Source organism: Mus musculus, chromosome 5 (genome assembly GCF_000001635.26).
Source record: "Mus musculus strain C57BL/6J chromosome 5, GRCm38.p6 C57BL/6J".
In the NCBI taxonomy this organism is placed as follows: Eukaryota; Metazoa; Chordata; class Mammalia; order Rodentia; family Muridae; genus Mus; species Mus musculus.
In genome coordinates, this window is record NC_000071.6 from 96,208,540 (window position 1) to 96,229,543 (window position 21,004).

Here is a 21,004-nt window from a genome sequence, read left to right on the forward strand (position 1 = left end):
ATAAATATAAAAATAAAGCTTCTGGAAAATTCCAGCTTTGATGAGGTCCATCTTCTGTGAGTAGCTTCAGGAAGCCAAGTTTTGCAGGCTTGAAATTCTTATCAAGTCACTAATTCATATAAGCATGGATTCATTTTTTTTTTTTTTTCAACGTTTACTGCAGACCTTCCTTCCGGTCTGACGCTGTGTGTAGTATGTGCTGAGGTTACAAAAATGAACGACATGATTGCTGCCCACAAAGAGCTCAAAGAGATGGGGAGATACATTGTGACAGCTGCACAGCTCTGTGTGCTCAACCCCCCACTAAATTGTACACTTAGGTTGGTAAATTGTATTATATAGAATAATAGGTCTCAGAATTGTTTCAAATAAATAAAAAAATTACTAATTCTGTTTATTACATAAAACCAGGAAGAAGTGGCCATAATTCAGTCCTGGAAGTATGAAAGGAGACTGCCAACAATGAGCAGAGTCTGAATTTAAATCTTAAGGGGAAAAAATACTGTTAATGTGTTGCATAATAATTCAAACAAAAGCCAGAGAGGAAAAATGTCACAGAGGTGAGAAATGTGTCTTCTGCCCTCCCTTCATCCCTCCCTCCCTCCCTCTCTTTGTGTGTGTGTGTTATGTGTACACTCGCATGTGTGTTAGGAAGGTTGTTGGTTGAGGAGGTAGGCAGAGGCCCGTAAGTGAGCCTTTGGAAATGGCCAATTACTGGAGGAGTTTATTCTTATGAATTAATTCCTGACCAGACTTGGTTTAGAGAAACCACACGGGCAGCTGAGACATAACGGATGTTTTTTTTTTGGGGGGGGGGGGGGTAGGGGGTAGGAAGGGGTCAGAATAACCTGTGCACTGGTCTCTAATTGGCTACGTAGAACAAAAACAAAAACAGACAAACTCCAAAAACCAAAACAAAACCCTAGACGTGTTTCGAAAACTCCAAGCAGTGTACTGCTCCTTAGGTCTGATCAGCACAGCTTGCCAGCAGCCGGAAACCAAAAAGCAGACGGATGAAAGATTAAGGTTTGCTCAAAGGGGGGTGGAAGGGGGTGAGAGAGTGGGACCTCCTGGCCCGCCTTGGGTGGAGGCGAAGTTTGATGGATTCTGTTTTCTCTTTGCTATGAAGAAGATTGAACTCAGAGGCGCGCACACGCTAGCTCCGCGCACGGTCGCCTAGCAATATTCATTTAAAGAAAAACCGAATCTTAAGAAGGCCAAGAGTATAGCGAAGGAAGCTGGGGACACTTCAGCTTTCTCAAGACTTTAGTCAGAGAACCAGGTTCCCTCTATTTAAATGACCGTTCGGAGTACATCTGCAGGGTCCAAAATTAAAAATAAGAAGGAATGAATAATTAATTACAGAGTTTTCAACAAAGCCATTCCCCACCCCCGCCCCGAAGGTTGATAAACCTTTGAACCCGAGCCACGAAAGGCAGTCTCAGACAGGGAACCGACAGGAACCTCGCCACGAGGGCACTGAAGCCAGGTCGTCCCCGCCCTGCTCTTCTGCTCCTACCAACTCCTTCCCCCTTTGCCAGCTTCCGCGCGGAACCCTTTTTCGCATTTCCGTGCAGTTGAAACCCGGGACCCACTTCGTCAGCACAATCCGGAACAGTCAACATGGCGGCGGCCGTAAGGTGCCTCCGTAGAGGTAAGAGGAGCAGTGTTCTTGCGTGGAAAGTAAATCTAGAGCCAAGTTTCCTGTTGCAGCGGAATCCATGGCAGAATCTCGTAGGCACCGGTCAGCTTCTCGGTCCTCGAAATGCTTCCGTGATCTTCTGGGCTCCACAGCCCAGAGGGTCATCAGTGCTTAAAAGCGACACTTAACGCAAGGGTTCTCTCTTGGAGCAGGTCATTTTGAGGATGAAATGGGAGCGGAAATACATTGGCAGTACTTATAGTCAGGGGTGAGGAGTACAAGGCAAGATTCTGTTGTGTGTGTGGGATAGCGGGCGTGTTCAGTTTGATAAGCGAGCCCTGAAGGGAAAGGTGGTATATGAAGTGATTTACATCTGTAAATATCTGAACCTTGGCGTGTTTATGAATAAAGGCGATTCCAGTTAGTAAATTTACAGAGGCTATCGTGTTTATCATTTGGAGACTAATTCTGTAGTGTTTTGTATAGCCATGTCTGAGCACGTTAGACATGGCTAATAGGAATTCACAGTGCCATATACACTATAAGATCTTTTTCATGTGTATGTGTACTTGGTCTATGTATACATGTTCACATGTGTGTGAGTGCATATGTATGTGTGCCCATGGAGGCTCTCTTCTGCCAGCCAGTATCCAGGCTGTTTCCAGAGGCAGAGTTTGTCACTGGACCTGGAGCTTGCGGATCCCACTGTCTCCAGTGAAGCCCCTGGAGGTGGGAGGTGTTGCACTGTGTTTACCCAGCTTTTATGTGGCTGCCAGGAATCTGAATTTCACCCCTCATGCTTGCACAGTAAGAGCTCCGTCACCTCTCATATGAAATTGATCTTTACTTTTAAAATGCAATCAACTCCCCCTCTTCTTTGACCTTGCAGCCCTTCTCCTTCCTCTATTTATTGTGTCTTGTCTCCCCACTGGCCAGGAACATAAGCTTCATAACCTTCCTTATTCCAGTGCTTGTAAAACAATGGTACTTAGACCATCCAGTTTACAAACTGCATCTCCACAATAAAAGTAGACACTGCTTTCTTGATTAAGTTTTGCTAAAAAACAAAAACAATTTGAGACAGGGTTAGGCTCCCATGTGTTGGGACAGGCATCTCCAGCATGCCCATTATTAAAAGTATTGCCTGTTGCATTGAACAGTATAATTTAGTGCTTTGTTTCACATGCTAGTGTAACCTTTTTGTGGTTGCAGATTATAATAGGTCTACTGAGCACTCTTTAAGTAGTGCTAATATGGAATTCTATAATGTGTTTTAAATTGATGTATCCTTGCTTACTAATAAGGTAATACTACTCAGTGGACAGCTTTCACACTATTGGCATTTCCTTTCTAGTTTGAAGTCTTTTTATCCTTCTTGTTTACTTTTCAATTGTGTTGCTCTTTCACACTCAAGATACAACTCGTTTGTCCAGTGAACATGTTGCAAATATACTCTACCCATTTTAGATTCATCTTTTCACTGTATGTGCATGCGGGAAGGTATGTGTGTACATGTGTGTGGATGCATGTAGTGTGATATTTCTCATAACTTTTCCATCCCATTGTTTTTGAAGCAGGGTCTGTCACTAGGACCTGGAGTGTGTTGATTAGCCTCGTCTGGTTGGCCAAGTGAGTCACAGCGATCAGCCTTCTGGTTTTGGAATTTGGAGGAAGAGTCACTGTGCTCAGTGTTTTTTACATGTGTGGTGGGGTGAATGCAGGCCCTCATGCTTGCATGGCAAGCACTTTGCTGATAGTCTCCTCAGCCTCAATTCTTAATTTTTAAAAAGTATATTTGATAAGCAGAAGGTTTGTTTTTTGGATTTTTTTGTCACTTTATTTTTTTTTATTAGATATTTTCTTTATTTGCATTTCAAATGCTATCCCGAAAGTTCCCTATTACCCCCCCTCACCTGCCCTGCTCTCCTACCCACCTACTCCCACTTCTTGGCCCTGGCATTCCCCTGTACTGGGGCATATAAAGTTTGCAAGATCAAGGGGCCTCTCTTCCCAATGATGGCCGACTAGGCCATCTAAGCAGAAGTTTTTAACATTTAGTAAACTACTTTTTGTTTAGTGCCTTTGGGCCTTGTTTGTGAAACTGTTCCTCCCCTAAAGGTTATTAGGACATTTTTCTTTATCCTGGAAGGCTTTTAAATATTAGCATTCACCTATGAGTGGGTTTTTTTCTTCGTTTGTTGTGGGAAATTTGGATGATTTTATTGTCAAGCTTTTTTTTTTTTTTGTTTTACTAATCTGTCTTTCTGTATTTGTACCACTACCAACATAAAGAACTATCATAAAAATGCATTTTTTAAAAAATGGATTTTTAAATTTTTGTTTCCAGACAGAGTTTCTCCCCATAACAGCCCTAGATGTCCTGGAACTTACTCTGTATATCAGGCTGACCTTGAACTCACAGAGATCTGTCTGCCTCTGCCTCCTGAGTGCTGGGGCTAAAGGCATTCCCTGCTACAACTGGCTTAAGTGCCGTTTCATTTAGCATGTAAAGAAATGGGTTTCATTGAGACATTTCCATGCATACACAGTTATAATTGGCTGGCTCTTTTTATTCTGTATGCTACCTTTTCTCCTTCCTGCCCCTTCTCATAACAAGTCTTGATCTGGTAGGGCAAATTTCTCACTTTTTCTGCTTTTCGAAGAACTCAGACAACTCTGTAAATATATCATCTTTAAAAATGAATGAATAAAATAGAAGCTATTTTTTAAAAATCTAGGGGTACATATGCAATATTCTCTATTAATAAAACTAAGATAATCTCTTGAGCTTAAATGAGGTTAAGGTAAAAATAGATGGAGAAGGTGTAATCGCTCATGCCTGTAATCACGTGTTGCCTATGGTTCAGTCCAGCCTAGGCTACTTAGTGAGTTCCAGGTCAGGCTAACTACAGTGAGCTCCTGTCTCAAACACCAAAACAAGTGAAGGGAAAAAGTAGTTAGATAAAAAGTAGTTAGATAATTAGATGCCTGTCCTTGCTTGCAGTCTCTCGACGTGTGATTTTTGTATTTTATCTTTTTCTTTTTTTAGTGATGCTGCTATGGCACACAGGACCTTGCGTGTACTAGGCCAGGAACTCTGTCATTAAGCTACACCCTGTTCTTATTGCTAGATACTTTGTGTGTTTGTGTGTATTTGTTTTTATGTTTGTGTTCATGTGGGGGATGTGTGCAGTGCATGTGTAGAGGTAAGAGGACAACTTGGGGTTGTCCCTCAGACACCTGTCATCTTTCCTTTGATCTCTTACTGGCCTGGAGCTTCACCATGCAGGGCTCGCCCATAAGCGAGCTTCCAGGGGTCTCCTGTCTCCACCTGGCATCTCACTTTACCCAGAACTGCAGGCATTTGCCCCACACCCAGCTTTTCCTGTGGATTCTGGGAGGATCCAAACTCAGATTTTCTTGCTTTTGAGGCAGCCCTGATTATTATTTTATATATAAAAAAATCCCTAGCCCCAATTATTACACTTAAAAGTGGTTAAGAATCACAAAATATTAGTTCCTTTAAAAAATACTGGTTTTTAAAACGAATGTAAAAATGTATGAACCCGATGATTATTTAATGTAATTTTGTTTTTCTTTCCAAGTCTTGATACATCATCAAAGGCATTGTCTTTGCAAGATGGCTTCCCAGGCATCTCTTTACCCTTGTTCTGTGAACAGTCTCTTGCACAACAGACATTTTGCTGCTGCTGCTGCTGCTGCTACAAAGTAAGTGGTTTTTTTTTAGTTACTTCCTTCACTCTTAAAGTTGTGATTCAAAAGCATGGTTCTATAAAGGTCACAGTTATAAAAGCTTGTTGTCTGTGCTCCTTTGACTTCAGTGTTCTGAAGGAATGGTGAGACTTAGTAATAGCAGTACTTACGAGCACCTTGAGCTAATTACTCACTACTGCCTTTTAAAGCTCTTGTATTATGTTCATTTTAGAAGAAGAAAATCAAGGTTTCTTCCTCATTGCTATAAAACATCCTGGCAGAAGGAACTTAGGAGGAAAGGGTTTATTTGGCTAACCGTTCCAAGCTACAGCCATGGTTGTGGGGCAGTGGAGGTGGTAGGAACTTGAAGCCAGTCACATCCCCTGACTTGAGCAGAGAGCACGTGTGCTCTTCCTTCTTCTGCCTATCTGCTGCCTCTTTTCTCTCAGTCAGGCTCCCAGCCATGAAGTGCGTGAGTCTGCTGCCCACCACACTTAATCAGCTGAAGTAACTGCTACGGCACAGGCCAGCACAACCCAGCACACTCCTCACTCAGGCTTCCCAGGTGATCTTACATGGTTTGCAGTTGAAAATTGAAACTAACCATCAAGACGAGACCATAGAACCAGTTCAGATCAGAGGACTGGTAATGTCAGAATGAGGATTTGAATTCAAGGAGTTCAGTTCTGAAACTATTTTTTTTCTGCTCTTTAAATTATATTCTTTTCTTCAAAGTGCTCTTTATTTAGATGTTAAAGGATTACCAGGACTAGAATTATATATTGGAATTTCAGATTTCCAGTGTTCATTGTGTTAATGCAGAAACACACACACACTTATAAATGTTTTATGTAGAGTTTCAGCATATGGAAATATAAAGGGATGAAATTGTTAAAAGCTGGTTTTATATGGAGTTAGAACTTGGTGTTTTTATCCATAGCCGGTGCTGCCGTTGACTGAGGGAAGGGACTGACCGAAAGGCAGATGTTGGTACTTGGACTTAGGGCTTATGCCATCTGGTTATTGGGCAGGATGCTAACTGTTTTTTCCCCAAGGACATTGATGTTAATGAAGTGTAAAACAGACTGTCATCTTTCTCTGAGTGTCTTTTTCCCTAATGGCACCATTTCTATAGTTAAAAGAAATGGCGGAGGGAGTAATAATTAAATGCCAAGGAGCTATAGAATAATAACAGTTACAATTTACAGAATCCTTATGTGCTACATAATGATAATTATAACTCAGCACAGTTCATGTGCTTGTTCATTTAATCTTCAGAACAGTTAGGAAGTACGGATACTGTGATGAGCGTTTTTCGGATGGAGGAATAGAAAGCCAAAGATTACATTTAATATAGGTGTTTAGACTCTAAACTTCAGTACTCATGGACAACATAATCCAGGGATAATGCAGTACAGTATAACTCAGGGTTAGGCAGCATGGATGTGTTGGTGGAAAGACTTACTGTTTGTCTTCAGAACTATTACCTAGTCTAAAAGAGTAGTGTCCATAGCTGTGGAGGGCAGTCAGTGTTCGAGCTACAGAATCATGGAGTACAACCCTTAGATTATTGGCTATCCCAAGTAAACACTGAGAATTTTTAGGGGAATTTGTTAATTCCTGGTTGTTTAACATATTCTTACTTTTATAAACTTAGCCAATCTAGTCTCTGTCCTCAGTATGTGAGGCACAGCATAGTGTTTGTCCTCTATATGTGAGGCACAGCATAGTGTCTGTCCTCTATATGTGAGGCACAGCATAGTCTCTGGCCTCTATATTTGAGGTACAACATAGTCTCTGGCCTCTATATGTGAGGCACTTATGCAAAATGTTGGTCGTGTGAGGATGAGCAAGCTACCTGTTTTGTTCCTCTGTCCTTGAGCATTTTAAAAAGGACTGGAAGCAACACAAATAATTGATTTTTATCTTTAAAAGTGATTATTTTAAATGAATTCATTTATGGTAAGCAATTAAAAGTGTGTGAAAGTTAGCTAGTGAGAAGAAGGTGGCTTTTCTGTACCTGTTCTTTAGCCATTCAGTTGCACCAGTATATGAATTTTAAACTGTATTTTTTCTTGTTGTGTAAGTGGTACTGCATAAAGTAAGCATGTATATTGTGGAAATAGATTCCTATGGTGCTGTTTAGTTATTTTAACTGTATAATATTTAGCTGTATAAATGTACTATAATTTTTATGTAATTTAACTTTCTAATATTAATATAGATGACCCTCAACTGAATAATCATGTACTTGTTATATATAATGGAAGTATTTGAAGTGTAAGCTCTAAGAAGTAGAATTCTTGGGTCAAAAGATCTCTCTCTCTCTCTATATATATATATCTATATCTATATATATATCTCTCTCTCTATATATATCTATATATATATATATATCTACATATATATATATATAGAGAGAGAGAGAGTGAGAGAGAGAGAAATTTTTTTTTGCAATTTTCAGAGATAATCCAAACTTACCTTATTAGCTTATATTGGCTAGAGCTCTTGTCTAGCATGTGTAAGGCCCTGAATTCAACCCCCTAGTATCAAAAGAGAAAAGAAAAGAAACAACTTGTCAGTTTGTATCCTTACTAGCAAGTATTGCTAGAATGCATTTCTTTATATTTCCATAGGTAACTATTATCTTTTTTAATTATGTAATAAGTAGAATTGTGATTTTTTTAAACATGTTTATGAGCCATTTCTATTTTCTTTTTCTAACTGAGCACAGTTTTGCTTGTGAGTTTTGTTGTTGATGAGAAAGACTTCTTACTATATCACGAATGAGATTTCTGCTCTAACTTCCCTTAAACGTTGTGACTATCACAGTAGAGAAATGGCTCAAGTGGGATGGGATTGCTGGTGGGAGTTGAGCTGAGCTGAGGGCCAGCAGGGCAAGTGGTGCTTGCCTGGGTCTTCACAGTTCTACAGGAGAGTTAGGAAAAATGTATGTCAGTGGTGCCAAGGCATGGATGCAAATGTTATGCACATTATGGCAGCATAATAGTGTAATACAGCTTCCTATGGATACATCGGAGTGGCAGAGCTTATTAGAAAGGAGGCTTTCTTTGGGTGTGACTAGAGATGGAATCTGGGGCCTTACCCAGGCTAGGCAGCTTGCTCTGGCCCTGCACCCTGAGTGAATGGGGCCTCTATTCTGACTGGTTGTGGAGTTGTGTGTGTGGAGGTGCCGGTTGTGTTTTACATCCTACTCCTCAGTGAGGAGGGCCAGGTCTCCATATTAGAAGTTACCAAGTTTTTATATTTCTTCATTGTATTTCTTATTTTCATCTTTTGCCTTTTCTTCTGTTGAGCTGTTTGCCTTTTTATTTTTGCTATGTGCAAGTATTTATTTATTAGGCTTATTAATTTTTAAGAACATTTTAAAACATTTTTATTTATTCTCTAGAAAATTCTTATTATATCATCCCCAAATTTTATGTAATGCAGTTTGATACTTTTTACTGGCCTAAAAATCATAGCATAAGAAATATGCCCACTTCAGAAAGTTATGAAAATTTGTTATAAGATTATTTAGGAACTTAATGAGATGTATTCATAATTTTATTGTAATCTTTATTTTTAAATGCATCGACATCAGAGTCTACTAAAAATAGTTCATGGAGTCAAGATCTAAGGCATGGTAGTGCTTGCTTCTCTTTGTCAGTTTCTTTCCATATTTTTTTGTTTAATTTTATTAGGGGTCTTAACCTGGACCAGTCATTGGTTGGCTACCCTCACACTCTCTGAGCTGCCTTTACCCCAGCACATCTTGTAGGCAGGACAAAGTGTAGGTTGCAGGTTTTGTGGCTGGGTTGGTTTCCCAGTCCCTCTACTGGAAGTCTTACCTGTTACAGAAGATGGCTAGTTCAGATTCTTTATCCCCCATTGCTAGGAATCTTAGCTAGGGTCACCTCATCTATCCCTGGGGGTCTTCATGGCCATAGGTTTCTGGTTTTGTCCCAGAGATTCCCCTCATTCCAGTTGTTTCTCCCAGTACTCTCCCTCCATCCTCCCCACACCTGATCCCTCCTGTTCTCATCTGCATCCCCCACCACCCTCTTTGTAGTTCCTTGTTTTGTTTTTGGTTTGTTTTAGTTTGAGACAGTGTCTTTCTAAGTAGTCCTAGATGGTCTGGGACATGCTATGTAGACCAAGCTGGCCTTGAGTTCACAGAGGCCTGCCTGCCTCTGTTGTCTGAACACTGGGGTTAACAGGCTTGGAATACCATGGGCTTCTCCGTTGTTCTGAACCTCTCCACCTCACTGATGTGCAAGGATATATCTTCTGTTTTCTGTAGCAGCAGCTGCTGCTGCTGCTTCTTCTAATTCTTCTTCTTCTTCTTCTTCTTCTTCTTCTTCTTCTTCTTCTTCTTCTTCTTCTTCTTCTTCTTGCCACTTGGTCATTCTGGCTCTGTTTTAACAATATGGTCTTTTTCTTGCTTCTTTGTGTATTATTATATTAAATGCTGAAATGTTCTATGTAGAATAGACAAGATGAAAGAACGTAAATAGTAAATAGGCTTGTCTTTTAATGTGTCATGTTGAGCCAATGTTATCAGGGGCTGAGCTAGGTTTTGGTTCTATGGTTTCCATGGTTACCACCAGTCGAAATTTCTGTACAATTACTTTGTGCTCAGTGAGGGGGCGGAGGGGGGTGGGAGGTGGGCAGGGATGGGGTTGGGTTGTTGGGTTTTTCTTAGTGCTGTGCTTGGTACTGTTTCCTGCTGTGCAGCTGCATCTCAGCAGGGCCTTGCCTTCCCCTAGCATAGGCTGTCCGTGCTGATTACCCAGTGTCTGCCTGGTTGGAAATGGTGGCAAGCGGCAGTCTCTGCAGTCTGGATTCCGACTTAGGCTTTGGTAGGCCCACTGAGGGCTTTGTAGACAGTGCTTTTTGAGCACACCTCTCCTTCCTCCCTGTTCTACATCTACTGCAGGTTTTGGGGAAGTTCTGGCCCTCCCTCTGGATGGATAGATAGGCTGGCCTTCATACTGTTTCCTGCCTTGACTCTCTAGTGGTAGAAGTTTTAGTGATAGTTTTCTTCCCATCCATCAGAAACAGTGGGTGCTGGCTTGGGCCTTTTCTTCCTCCTGCACCATTTAAGGAGACTAGAGAGTCTGCTTAAGTCTGCTGGAGTCTGTCCTGGGAGCACCTGGTGGAGGAGGTGTGTGGAAAGGCCTGTGAAGGTACAAACTCCATGTGTTCCAGAGGATTTGCATCGCAACATTAGCCTCTCAGTTTTCTGCACCTGCTTGCTTTTCTTTGATTCTGTTCCTGGGAGACATGATGAGAGTAAGGAGCGGCTGGTTCTCCTTGGCATTTGGGCACCTACACTCTTAACTCTGGTGGGTCGAGGCAGGCTGGCAAGCTGGCACCTTCTCCTTCTCCTCTGCAGTGTTCTTTCCAGCTCGTCTGTTTTACGTGGAGCAGAACTGCACTTAGGTTAAAAGTAAGCAGTAAAGCACTGCCCGAGATGTTAGAGATTTCTCTCACAGTGCCTTAAACGGTATTATTTAGTTCAGCTTGGTTTTACAGAGCAAAAAACTCCACCTCAATGGAAAAGATTCTTTGCTTTTGAAATTACTTGGATGGTGTCTCGGGGTCACAGATCTTCGAGGACTGAAGTGAACTTCACTTTAGCGTTGTTTTTCTCGTCTTGCTTTATTGGATCTGACCATGGATTAGTTTTCCTTTCATGAATTTGTAGTGAGAGGACAGATGTGGCCGGATGAAAGCTATTAGCTGAATACAGTCCCCTGTTACTCATTTAATCTGTGTGGTTTAGTTACCCAGGTAACTGCAGATAGTTCTGTTTTCTTGGTGCAGCCTGCCAGGTGTCCTCCTCTTCCCCCTCCCCCAAACCTTTTGAATATGATTTATACTGATCTGAAAGTCACAGCTCTTAAGCTTCTGATAGTCTTGCCTAATTGCATGAACAACAGAACTTCTTAATGTGACTCTTTTGAGTCACCATAGGCAGGTGGTTTTGGAGACTGTGGAAGCAAAGCAGTGGGTTGTGAGATTAGTTTGTGTCATGTTTCTCCAGGAATTTGTTTAATTGCAGTTTTTTCATTTTGATTAATGAATTTCACTAACACCTCCCTTCGTGGTGGGAGAGGTGAAACTCAGGACCTTGGGTCACTAAGGACTTTATCCCCAAACGAATGAGTGGCTTAGGCTGGACTGGACTGGCTTTGTAGCTTTGGGTAGCTTTGAACTCAAGATTTTCCCTGTCTCCCCAAGGGCTGGGGTTGTAAGCCACTTTCCTGAGAGTCCCATGTATTCTAGGCTATCATGACTTTAGTTTTTCCTAAAGCACTGTTCCATTTGAAACCTAAAAATGTTTTCATTGGACAACTCAAATACTTATGAAGTTAATTCCCAACCGTAGGTAAGTACATTGATTGCTCTTTACCATCATAACCTCATCGTTACTTGTGGAGCTTCACAAATATTTATAATTTCATATAATATAAATGAAATATGAAGATTTTATATTAATTGCATATTAAAAGATTGAAAGATTAGTTGTGAAATCAAGATTTTATTTCTGGCAAGTTTGATGGCTAAAGTTAGAGCCTTTGTTTAATTTTAAATAGAGCACTTTCTTCCTAAACAGGCTGGCTGGGCTTCTATTGGCTTTGTTACTCCCGTAGTAAATATAAGATTAAAATGTGGTTTCTCCAGTTTGGGAGGCTTAAGAATTTGGTATGTACCCGGAGATCACATCCTTCCACTTGGGCTTTTGCTTAAGCTTGCTGTCAGCAGCCTGTACCATTATAATGAAGATTATCACTACTTGCTAGTGTGTTCAACTGCTTATTAGCTTGGAAGATATTGTTATTAGTGGTGATAATTAGATTTGTTGAGTGCTAAGAACAAGATTGGAATTTTATATTAGATTGGGTTTGAGATTTTAAAAAAAATTACTGTTATTTCTTTCACATATGTTTTATGAGGCTTCATATTTATTTTGTTACTTCCCTAACAGATTAACACAAACAGTTAATTTTGTTGAGGCTGGAAACAACACAACCCTCTGTTTTATAGTTGTTTAGATTTAGAGTCTGACATGGAGCACATTGGACTAAAATGAGGCTGTTGGTGGTTATTTTCTGGAGACTGTTTCCTAGTCACTCCCCATGTCTGAGGCACGGCTCACCTGCCTTTACCTCTGTGCTCATCCTCCATCTTAGAGCAGTGGCAGGTTGCCCCTTCACACTTGAACTTTGTCAGTGTCTCAGCTCCGTCTGGTTCAGGTGGGAAACAGGAAGTTTTCCCTCTTAAGAGCCTGTGTGATTAGACTCACATGATAGTCTAGGATAATCTCTCCATGTCAAGAGCTTTAACCTTAGTCACATGAATCTCTTTTGTCACATATCGTGACAAGATTGTCTTTTGGGGGTGTATTAGTTTTCTCATATCAGTTATAACATACCTTACAAATGGCAGCCTAAGGTGGGGGCCGTAGATTTCTTCTGGCTCATGGTTTGTGGGTACAGTTGAGCCTGTCAGGAAAGGTATGGTGGCAGGAGCAGCCTTTGACAGTGGTAGGAGGAGCTTGTGGTTGCTTGCTCACATCTGGATTGATAAAAAAAAGCAGCCAGAGAGAGCAAGGAGGAGGGCTGAACTATAACCTGAAGACCTGTCCTGTGAAGATCATTTAATTCAGCTGTGGTCCATCTCCTAAAGCTTCCCCAGTGTCCTCAAACAGGGCCACCAGCTGGGGACCAAGTAGTCAAACCCTGTAGGGGACATTTAACCTACAAGCTACATTTGTGGACATTGTTCTGCATACCACAGAATCCAAATATCTTTCTAAATAGTGTTTTACTAATTTCAATCACTTTGGTGATTTGAATAAATGTTGAACTTATCTCAGCCCTCGCTTGTTTTCTTAGCTTTAAACTGTTATCTGCATTTCCCCTTTGGACATTATTTCTTTGGTATTTTGTAAGCACTCACTAGCTTTTGTATGCAACAGACTGCACCACAATTACTCATCACTGCATGCACATATGTGGTTTCTGACCCAGGCTGGGAATGTGGTGGCCCGGACTTGCTGTGCTGCCAAGTTTGCAGGTCATTTGAGCATTATCTCATTTAGCCTGGGACTCTGTGGGGCTAGCTCTGGTCCATGTGCCCCTCATGCTCTTAGCTCGGACTTGTGCTTATGAAAAATGACAGTAATAAAAACATTAATGTAGAAACATATGAAGCCTCCTCTGGCTTAAACTTAGAGCAGGGAAATTGTCACTTCCTTATTCTGTCAGCCAAAACTAGTCACATTGCCAAATGAGTGGACTGGGGCATGCAATCTGTTCCCTGGGGACCTGAGTAGAGAGGGAGGAAATACAGAGCACTTAACCTGCTGGGCATGAGCTCATCCTTTTGACTACTGGCTTCTCCAGAGAACCGGCTCAAAAGTGAGCCTTCTGGTTCTAGTTAATGATAGACTATTCCTCCCACACCTGGTTCCCCAAGCCTGCACCACAGGAGGCGGTGCAGATGGTTCTTTCTATTGCCTATCTTTTGTATTTACCTTGTAAATGTTTTCCTAGCCTGTCATCCTTTCAGCCTTATCACTATTTGTTCAGCGTTGGCTGCCCTCCTTAGGAAGAGACAGAGGGCATATGCTTTTGCTTCTCACCTCATTTCCTTCAGATCTGTCTTGTCTCCTGGAATATTCTACTGCTTGAAATTTAGATACCATCCTTGTTCAACAATTAGAGCTATTCTGCTCCTGCGTGTTTACACAAAGGGATTTTAAGTAGACATTCTAGAGATCTGTGCACATCTCTCTCTGGGTCTTGGTGTATTAATTCACTGTGGTTAAGATACTACATCAGCCTACTTGTCTATGAATGGATGAATAGATAAAACAAATGTAACACATACACACAATGGAATTGTTTTCAGCCATTAAAAAGAAAGAAAGAAAGAAAGAAAGAAAGAAAGAAAGAAAGAAAGAAAGAAAGAAAGAAAGAAAGAAATCATGACACCTGCAGGGAGATGGAGCACTGGAGATCGTTGTGTTAAAGAAAGGGCAGTGGGATACATATGATGGGAAAGCAGAAGATTGATGGCTTCTGGGGGTGGGGTGGGCTTAGTGGGGAACAGTAGAGAGGCAAAGAGGAGTAACAGTGTAGGAAGGTGATGACTAAATAGAAAGCATAGTGACATCTGTATGACAATGATATTGAAACTCAAAACTGGATAGAAACATCCCGTCATACTGAAATGCCATATTTTATGTTTTCACTCATTAGCAGATGAGTCTGAGTTATTTCTACCTTTGGGCTGTTATGAATAGTGCGGCTATGGACATTTTTTATTTTTTTCTATTTTTTGAGACAGGGTTTCTCTGTGTAGCCCTAGCAGTCCTGGAACTTGCTATGTTGACCAGGCTGTTCTTGAACTCACAGAGATCAGCTTGCCTCTGCCTCCCGAGTGCTGGATCTAAACACGAGTACTGTCGTGCCCAGCATGTATGAAGTTCTCCTGGGTGTATATCAAGACTGACTTTCTTTCTTCTCTTTCAGTCTTGTCTCTCACAGCTCTTTCCTAACTCCTAGGCTGAGCTAAGGGTCTTTATAAGACCCTCATAAATGTCTATAATAACATAGCATGTTGAAACTTTCTATCTGTGTATTTCTCCTTTCTCCTTTGTAAGCTTCTGAAAACTTGCAATCATGTGTCACTCACCTTGTGCTGACCAGAAACAGCGCATATTCATTGGTATTTGCTGAGTTAGGGAAACAATAAACCAGTGTGTGCTTTTGAGTTTTTCTGTCTTATATAAATCAGCTTTTTAGAAAAGGTCTCCTTGAATACATTCTGATATAACTGACCTTAATGTATCTTCCTTTAAGGCCTGCAAGAAAAATTAAAAAAGGTGCCAAGGAAAAGACATCAGATGAAAAACCAGTAGATGATATAGAGAAAATAAAGTCATATACGTACATGGAAAGTGATCCTGAAGATGATGTCTACTTAAAACGCTTATACCCACGGCGGATCTATGAAGTAGAGAAAGCTATTCACTTACTTAAGAAGTTTCAAGTTCTGGACTTTACCAATCCAAAGCAAGGTGTTTATCTTGACTTAACATTAGATATGGCATTGGGGAAAAAGGTATGTAGACCTGTGTTTATTAAAATAGATACATGAATTGATCTTCTTAATTTTTAAAATTCTAGGTGGAGGAGGGGGTAGAGGACATGTGATTTGAAAGTTGAAGCGCAGATACTAGAGGTGGAAAGGTTTGCACCAGGTTCTCAACCTGTGGATCGAAGCCCTTTTGGGGTTGAGTGACCCTTTCACAGGGGTCGCCTAATACCATCAGAAAACAAACATATTTAATTATGATTTGTAATAAATAAAATAAATAATTTTATGGTTAGGGTCACCTCAGCTGTGTTAAAGGTTCACAGCATGAGGAAGCTTGAGAACAATAGTTTACACAAAGATGGGAGTTGGGAAGGGGTGAGTGGAAAAGAACAACCAAAACTAAGGATGTATCAAAAGCCACGGGGAGACCAGCTACTTCATAAGCTATTTATAAGTAAAACTTAAAAATTCCCTAAAATCACTCCCTAGCCCCGTTTGGTTTTTCAAGACAGGGTTTCTCTGCATAACCCTGGCTGTCCTGGAATTAATTCTCTCTGTAGATTGGGCTGTCTTTGAATTTACAGAGATCTGCCTGCCTCTGCCTCCCTCCCAAGTGCTGGATTTAAAGGCGTGTGCACTTTTTGAAAAATATGTTCCTTCCCAAGTGTAAGATGTGTGGAAAGCATGCCTGGAAGTTGGACTGCTTTCCTTGGATTCATTGCTTTGCTTATTTTTACATTTCAGCGTGCTCACCTTTATCATAAAAGCATAAAGTGTTTGGTTCATATAGCTCTGTTCATGGTGAGCTATGATAACGCATTTTAGTTAGCAGCACTTTGCATTCACTTTTCATTTAAATCTGTAGTAATCTCAGGAAGTCCTCAGTCATTTGTGTAGTTCATAGCATTGTCCTGCAGGTCCTCAGGCATCATTTTGAATATGAAATCTACTTACAGACTCACCATACTAAAGATACTGTCTCTGTCTTTGTCACCTCTGTGCTGGGAACTAAGCCCAGGGCCTTGAGCACCAGGCAAGCAGTCTATGCTTGTTGTTGTTAATGCTTCCCATCAAAGAGTTGTGTACTGAATCAGTACTCCCCAGGGGATGCTAGTGTGGTGGCTGTTTACCTCTGGAGACCTTACAGAAATCAGTTGTGATGTGTTAATAGGAGTGCCCATCAATAAGTAAGTCTATGGATGGCTAATGTAGAGGGTACTTAAGAGTGATGCCTTCTGGTCTGAAAAATCCCTAGGAGGCGGTTGCTGCTTGGAAAAACTTTTCTAAATATAAACTTTCAATCAGTTTTGTCAGAGAAATGGTCCCTTTTTTCTCCTGCCAAGCACGTGAAGGGCCTCGAACCTGTTTTCATAAGAACTCTCCCTCAGAGATCTGATCCTGTGAGGGTCAGGTAGGAAGCTTCCTCACCAAAATGCCTGAAGACATGAATTCTGAGGTCTGACGGGATCTGTATGTGTGTGCCGTCAAATGATACATTGTTTATTTTGGAATTTTCAGTTCACTTCTCAAATGTATTAAAGGGATGGTGATGTCAGTTACACTAAAGAAAGAGAAGACCCTTTCTGTCTTGGTATTCTTTTGTAGATCTAGGGCTTCTATTTATAATTGCCTGGAGCCATTGAGTCCACTAAGGGTGAACTACTGAGCAGGTCCGTTGCACACTGTCCTTGTTCAGGATGTCTAGCTGTTTTCATCATCTTCCTTGAGTCTGAAAACTGCATTTAAAATTTTAATTCAAGGTAGCAAGCATCCATTGATACCCAGAAAGTGGAAACTGTTGTACAAGTTGCTAGGGAGGTGTAGAGAGATGTGAATATACTTGCAACATTTGAGAACCTATGATAAATGGTTTAGGTAGAAACCTCACGAAATGGGGTGTGATGTACACAAGGGAGAGTTAGATTCTTATTCTTATTTTTATTCTTCAATAAGGAAATACATAATTCCTTGAACTTTAAATTATGATCAGAAAATAGTAAGGAATACAGGGGTGGACCTGTTGTAGATTGAAAGATTTAAAAGCCAGAGTTGGAAATGGTGCTGAGTTCCTATATTCCCAGCATTCAGGAAGCTGAGGCAGGAGGATATTGATTTTTGAGGTCAGCAGAATACCCTATCTATCCAGCCAACAAACCAAATAACCAAAACAGCCTCAAAAAATTAAAAATAAAATTGTCAGTTTTGTTTTTTATAGGATGCAGACAATAATAGAGAAGGTAAACTTTGGTAATCGTCTCCCCTCTGTGTATGTTTAGAAAACAGTGGAGCCATTTGCCAGTGTTATTGCTTTACCACACCTCTTCTCCTCAGAAGTCAACAAGGTTGCTGTGTTTACAGCGGTAAGTAGCTTTGCCAACAATTTTACAATTTAGTTTTTAAGACCTTACACTAGTCAATAAAGAGAGTAATGGAATGTCATCAGAGAAAAAATCCTGAATAAATATCAGTTCTTTAAAGCACAAAACAGGTTGGTTACTTCTTTCCCAGCACTGCTGCCACGGTTAGCACTGGTCACAGCAGAGCCGCTCCAGAGAACCTGAAGAGAGCTGTGGGCTCTGTCAGGTGATCCAGCTTCCTACTCAGGCTCCTCCGAAGCACACAACAGAGACCAGGGCCGTGCGGCTCCAAAAGCACAGCTTAAGCAGATGCTTGCCCACAGTGCCAGCAGCCACAGCATGGCAGGCATGCGGTCCGTCCTGGCGGGCTTCTGTATTGCTGACATTTGTTTCTGATGTGCTAATGTGGTTGCTTAGTTTTTCCCTTCTTTACCATCTGAATTTCATAACTGAGACTTTACAAAGTTTCTCTGCCTTCCTCTGGAGGAAGACAGTGTGTTCTTTGCAGTGAGTGGGGCTTATAGTTGTCAGACTGCCACAATGCCACAGTAACTAAGGGAGAGACATATATTCCCAGAAGGCAACGTGATAGAAACGGGACATGTGCCAGGACAATCAGCTTTTCTTCGAAGTTGGCAGGTGTGGCTGCATTTTGTGTTTTGATTTCTTAAAAATTTCCCCTTCATCAGTTTTATAAAATATAAGTTAGTAAGATTAACTGTATTTTAAGTTTTTACTTTTGGGAGGTGTGTATATTGGTAGACCAGCTACTTGTCACTTTGCTTGGTTTTTGTTTGTTGAGACAGTCCTCTACAGAGTCCTGGCTGTCCTGGAATTTACTGCTTGGACCAGGCTGGTCTTGAGCTCGACAGCGATCCTCCAGATCCTCCTGCCTCTGCCTCCCGACACTTGCTAGGTTCCTTTTTGTTTTTTTTTTTTTGGTTTTTCGAGACAGGGTTTCTCAGTGTAGCTCTGGCTGTCCTAGAACTCACTCTGTAGACCAGGCTGGCCTCGAACTCAGAAATCCACCTGCCTCTGCCTCCCAAGTGCTGGGATTAAAGGTGTGCGCCACCACCACCCAGCACTTGCTTGGTTCTTTATATGACATCAAGATATACTTCTGCTGCCAGTCAAATACTCCAGGGACACACAAACTGAAGTTTTTAGACTCTAATATATCTAATGCATATAATTAAAATTGGTATAGTTTAATTAAAATTAAACAATTTTTACTTTTAATTGATATTTCTAACAGCTAGTGTCAATATAATGAACCTGTTTAAAAATAATGTGTAAACTGTCGTATTTTGGTAGAACGCATCAGAAATTAAAATAGCAGAAGAAAATGGAGCTGCGTTTGCAGGAGGAACAGATCTGGTTAAGAAGGTACCTGTGTTTTATGCTCATTTCTTATAAAGATTGTTCTGATCACTCTACTTCCATTATTTATTTATTTATTTATTTATTTGTTTATTTATTTGTTTATTTATTTATTTATTTATTTATTTATTTATTTATTTTGTGTTTATAGGGTTTTGTCTCCATGTAAATCTGTGTCTCATATGTGTGCCTGGTGTCCTTGGAGGCCAGAAGAAGGTGTGGGCTTCCTCGGGACTAGAGTTACAGACAGGCAGTTATTAGCTGCCATGTGCTGTTCAGAATTGAATTCAGGTCCCCTGGAAGAGCAACCAGTTCTCTTAATTGCTGAGCCATCTCTCAACCATATACATTCATTTTTCTATATTTGCACATGGTCACTAGGGTTATATGTTGCCAAAACAGTTAGTAGGCTTTATAAAAAGCGGAAACACTTTGTACTCTGTTCAGTTTCAAATCTAAGAAAAAGCCACCGAAGCTCTTAATCATCAATTACGTCATTCTTTGATTTGTTTATAGTTTACTGTTTTTATGGAGGTTTTGTGAGTAAAACATACAGGCCAATATTACTCAGGTTTTGAATGTGAAATTTAAAATGAAATCCAAATATTAGTACACGCAAATGTTCCATTCATGTTTTTAAACCAACTGTGTTTTTTCTTTCTGGGAGTGAAAGTATCATAACTTGGCATTTAATCTTCATAGTGTGGTATTTCCTCTGAACATTTATTCCCCGTCCACTTGAGGGACTTAGCATGGCCACTGAGGAGTGAGTAAGAAGCCCACCTCAGAAAGGAAGGGCCTGGGGAGCCTTGTAGGAAGAGGCATATAGTAACTGTAAAATCACAAAAGGTTTTTCTTAACATTTTAAAGAAGAGTCCTTCTTCTAAGGAAGTTAATTAAATTATATTATGGATGGAGGTAGGCAAGAGGGAGCTAGGAAAACTGCTTTGAAAATGTACCCTCTGTTAAATATATAATGTTTTTGCTTGACTCACTGGGCTGGTCCTTTAGGGAACATGGCAGCTGAGTCGTGTTCTAAGTCTGATGGTGATTTTAATTTCCTTTTAAAGGGAATTGGAGATAGTTTATCTTGGAGTCAAATTTGAATGACCAAGGCCTAGGAAACACAAGAGTTGGTTGTCCTTCCATTTTATATTTCTATGTGGAAGTAGTTTTGTTACCAGCGAGGAGTTCTTTTTCTTTGCCGGTTAAAGGATTAAAAGGCAGGGAAATTCTAAAGGGCAACAGCAGCAGACACAGTCAGCAGTTGGAGAAAGGTTTCTCTGGGCTGAGGAAACACATACATTCACAATACAGAGGGAAAGACCCTTCACAAAGCAGAGGTGGGAACTCAGGAAGTTGAAGCCCAGCTTCTCCTTGAGGGTTGCTTTGAAGATCTGCCTCCCTTCTTTTAAGGTCTCTGTGTAAGCATGTCCTGATCTGGCCTTGAACTTGCTGAGCCAGTCCAGCCACAGGAGGAAAGGCCCATGGGCCTTTGTAAAACTTTAAGTAAATTTCCAGTGAGCTTACTGGAAAGTAGGAATGGATCTTACTTTAAAACAGGTTTTGGCCGAGTCCAAGCATAGTATCTTGTTCTTTCTAGCGTATCATTTTAATTCTTTAAAAAGTACTAGCAGTGTTTTAGTTGATAAAGAGTAAATATACTTCAGGCGCTTGGGAATCTGAACATGGGCTTGGCCTCTGCAGTCAGAAAACTAACCTCAACAAGCCCGTACTGCTGCCTTTCCCCCAACTTGCTCGCTCACCACCCTGTGAGAGTGTCACAGCGGCCACCGCC

At 40.9% G+C, this 21,004-nt stretch overlaps 1 protein-coding gene across 4 annotated transcripts in view; it reads left to right on the top strand.

The window, feature by feature from the left end:
• Positions 1–958: 958 nt before the first annotated feature.
• The window catches only part of Mrpl1 (mitochondrial ribosomal protein L1), a 57,230-nt gene continuing 37,184 nt past the window's right edge, over positions 959–21,004 (top strand). For 2 of the 4 annotated variants that reach the window (NM_053158.3, NM_001039084.1), the window contains exons 1-5: positions 1,576–1,654; positions 5,248–5,371; positions 15,232–15,493; positions 17,746–17,829; positions 19,141–19,212. In NM_053158.3, coding sequence (NP_444388.2) covers positions 1,624–1,654; positions 5,248–5,371; positions 15,232–15,493; positions 17,746–17,829; positions 19,141–19,212 — 573 coding nt within the window. In that variant the 5' untranslated portion in view covers positions 1,576–1,623. Of the gene's footprint in view, positions 1,027–1,373; positions 1,655–5,247; positions 5,372–5,805; positions 5,922–15,231; positions 15,494–17,745; positions 17,830–19,140; positions 19,213–21,004 lie in introns of those variants that run through there. The other 2 variants (XM_006535292.1, XM_011249596.2) reach the window with 2 other exon arrangements.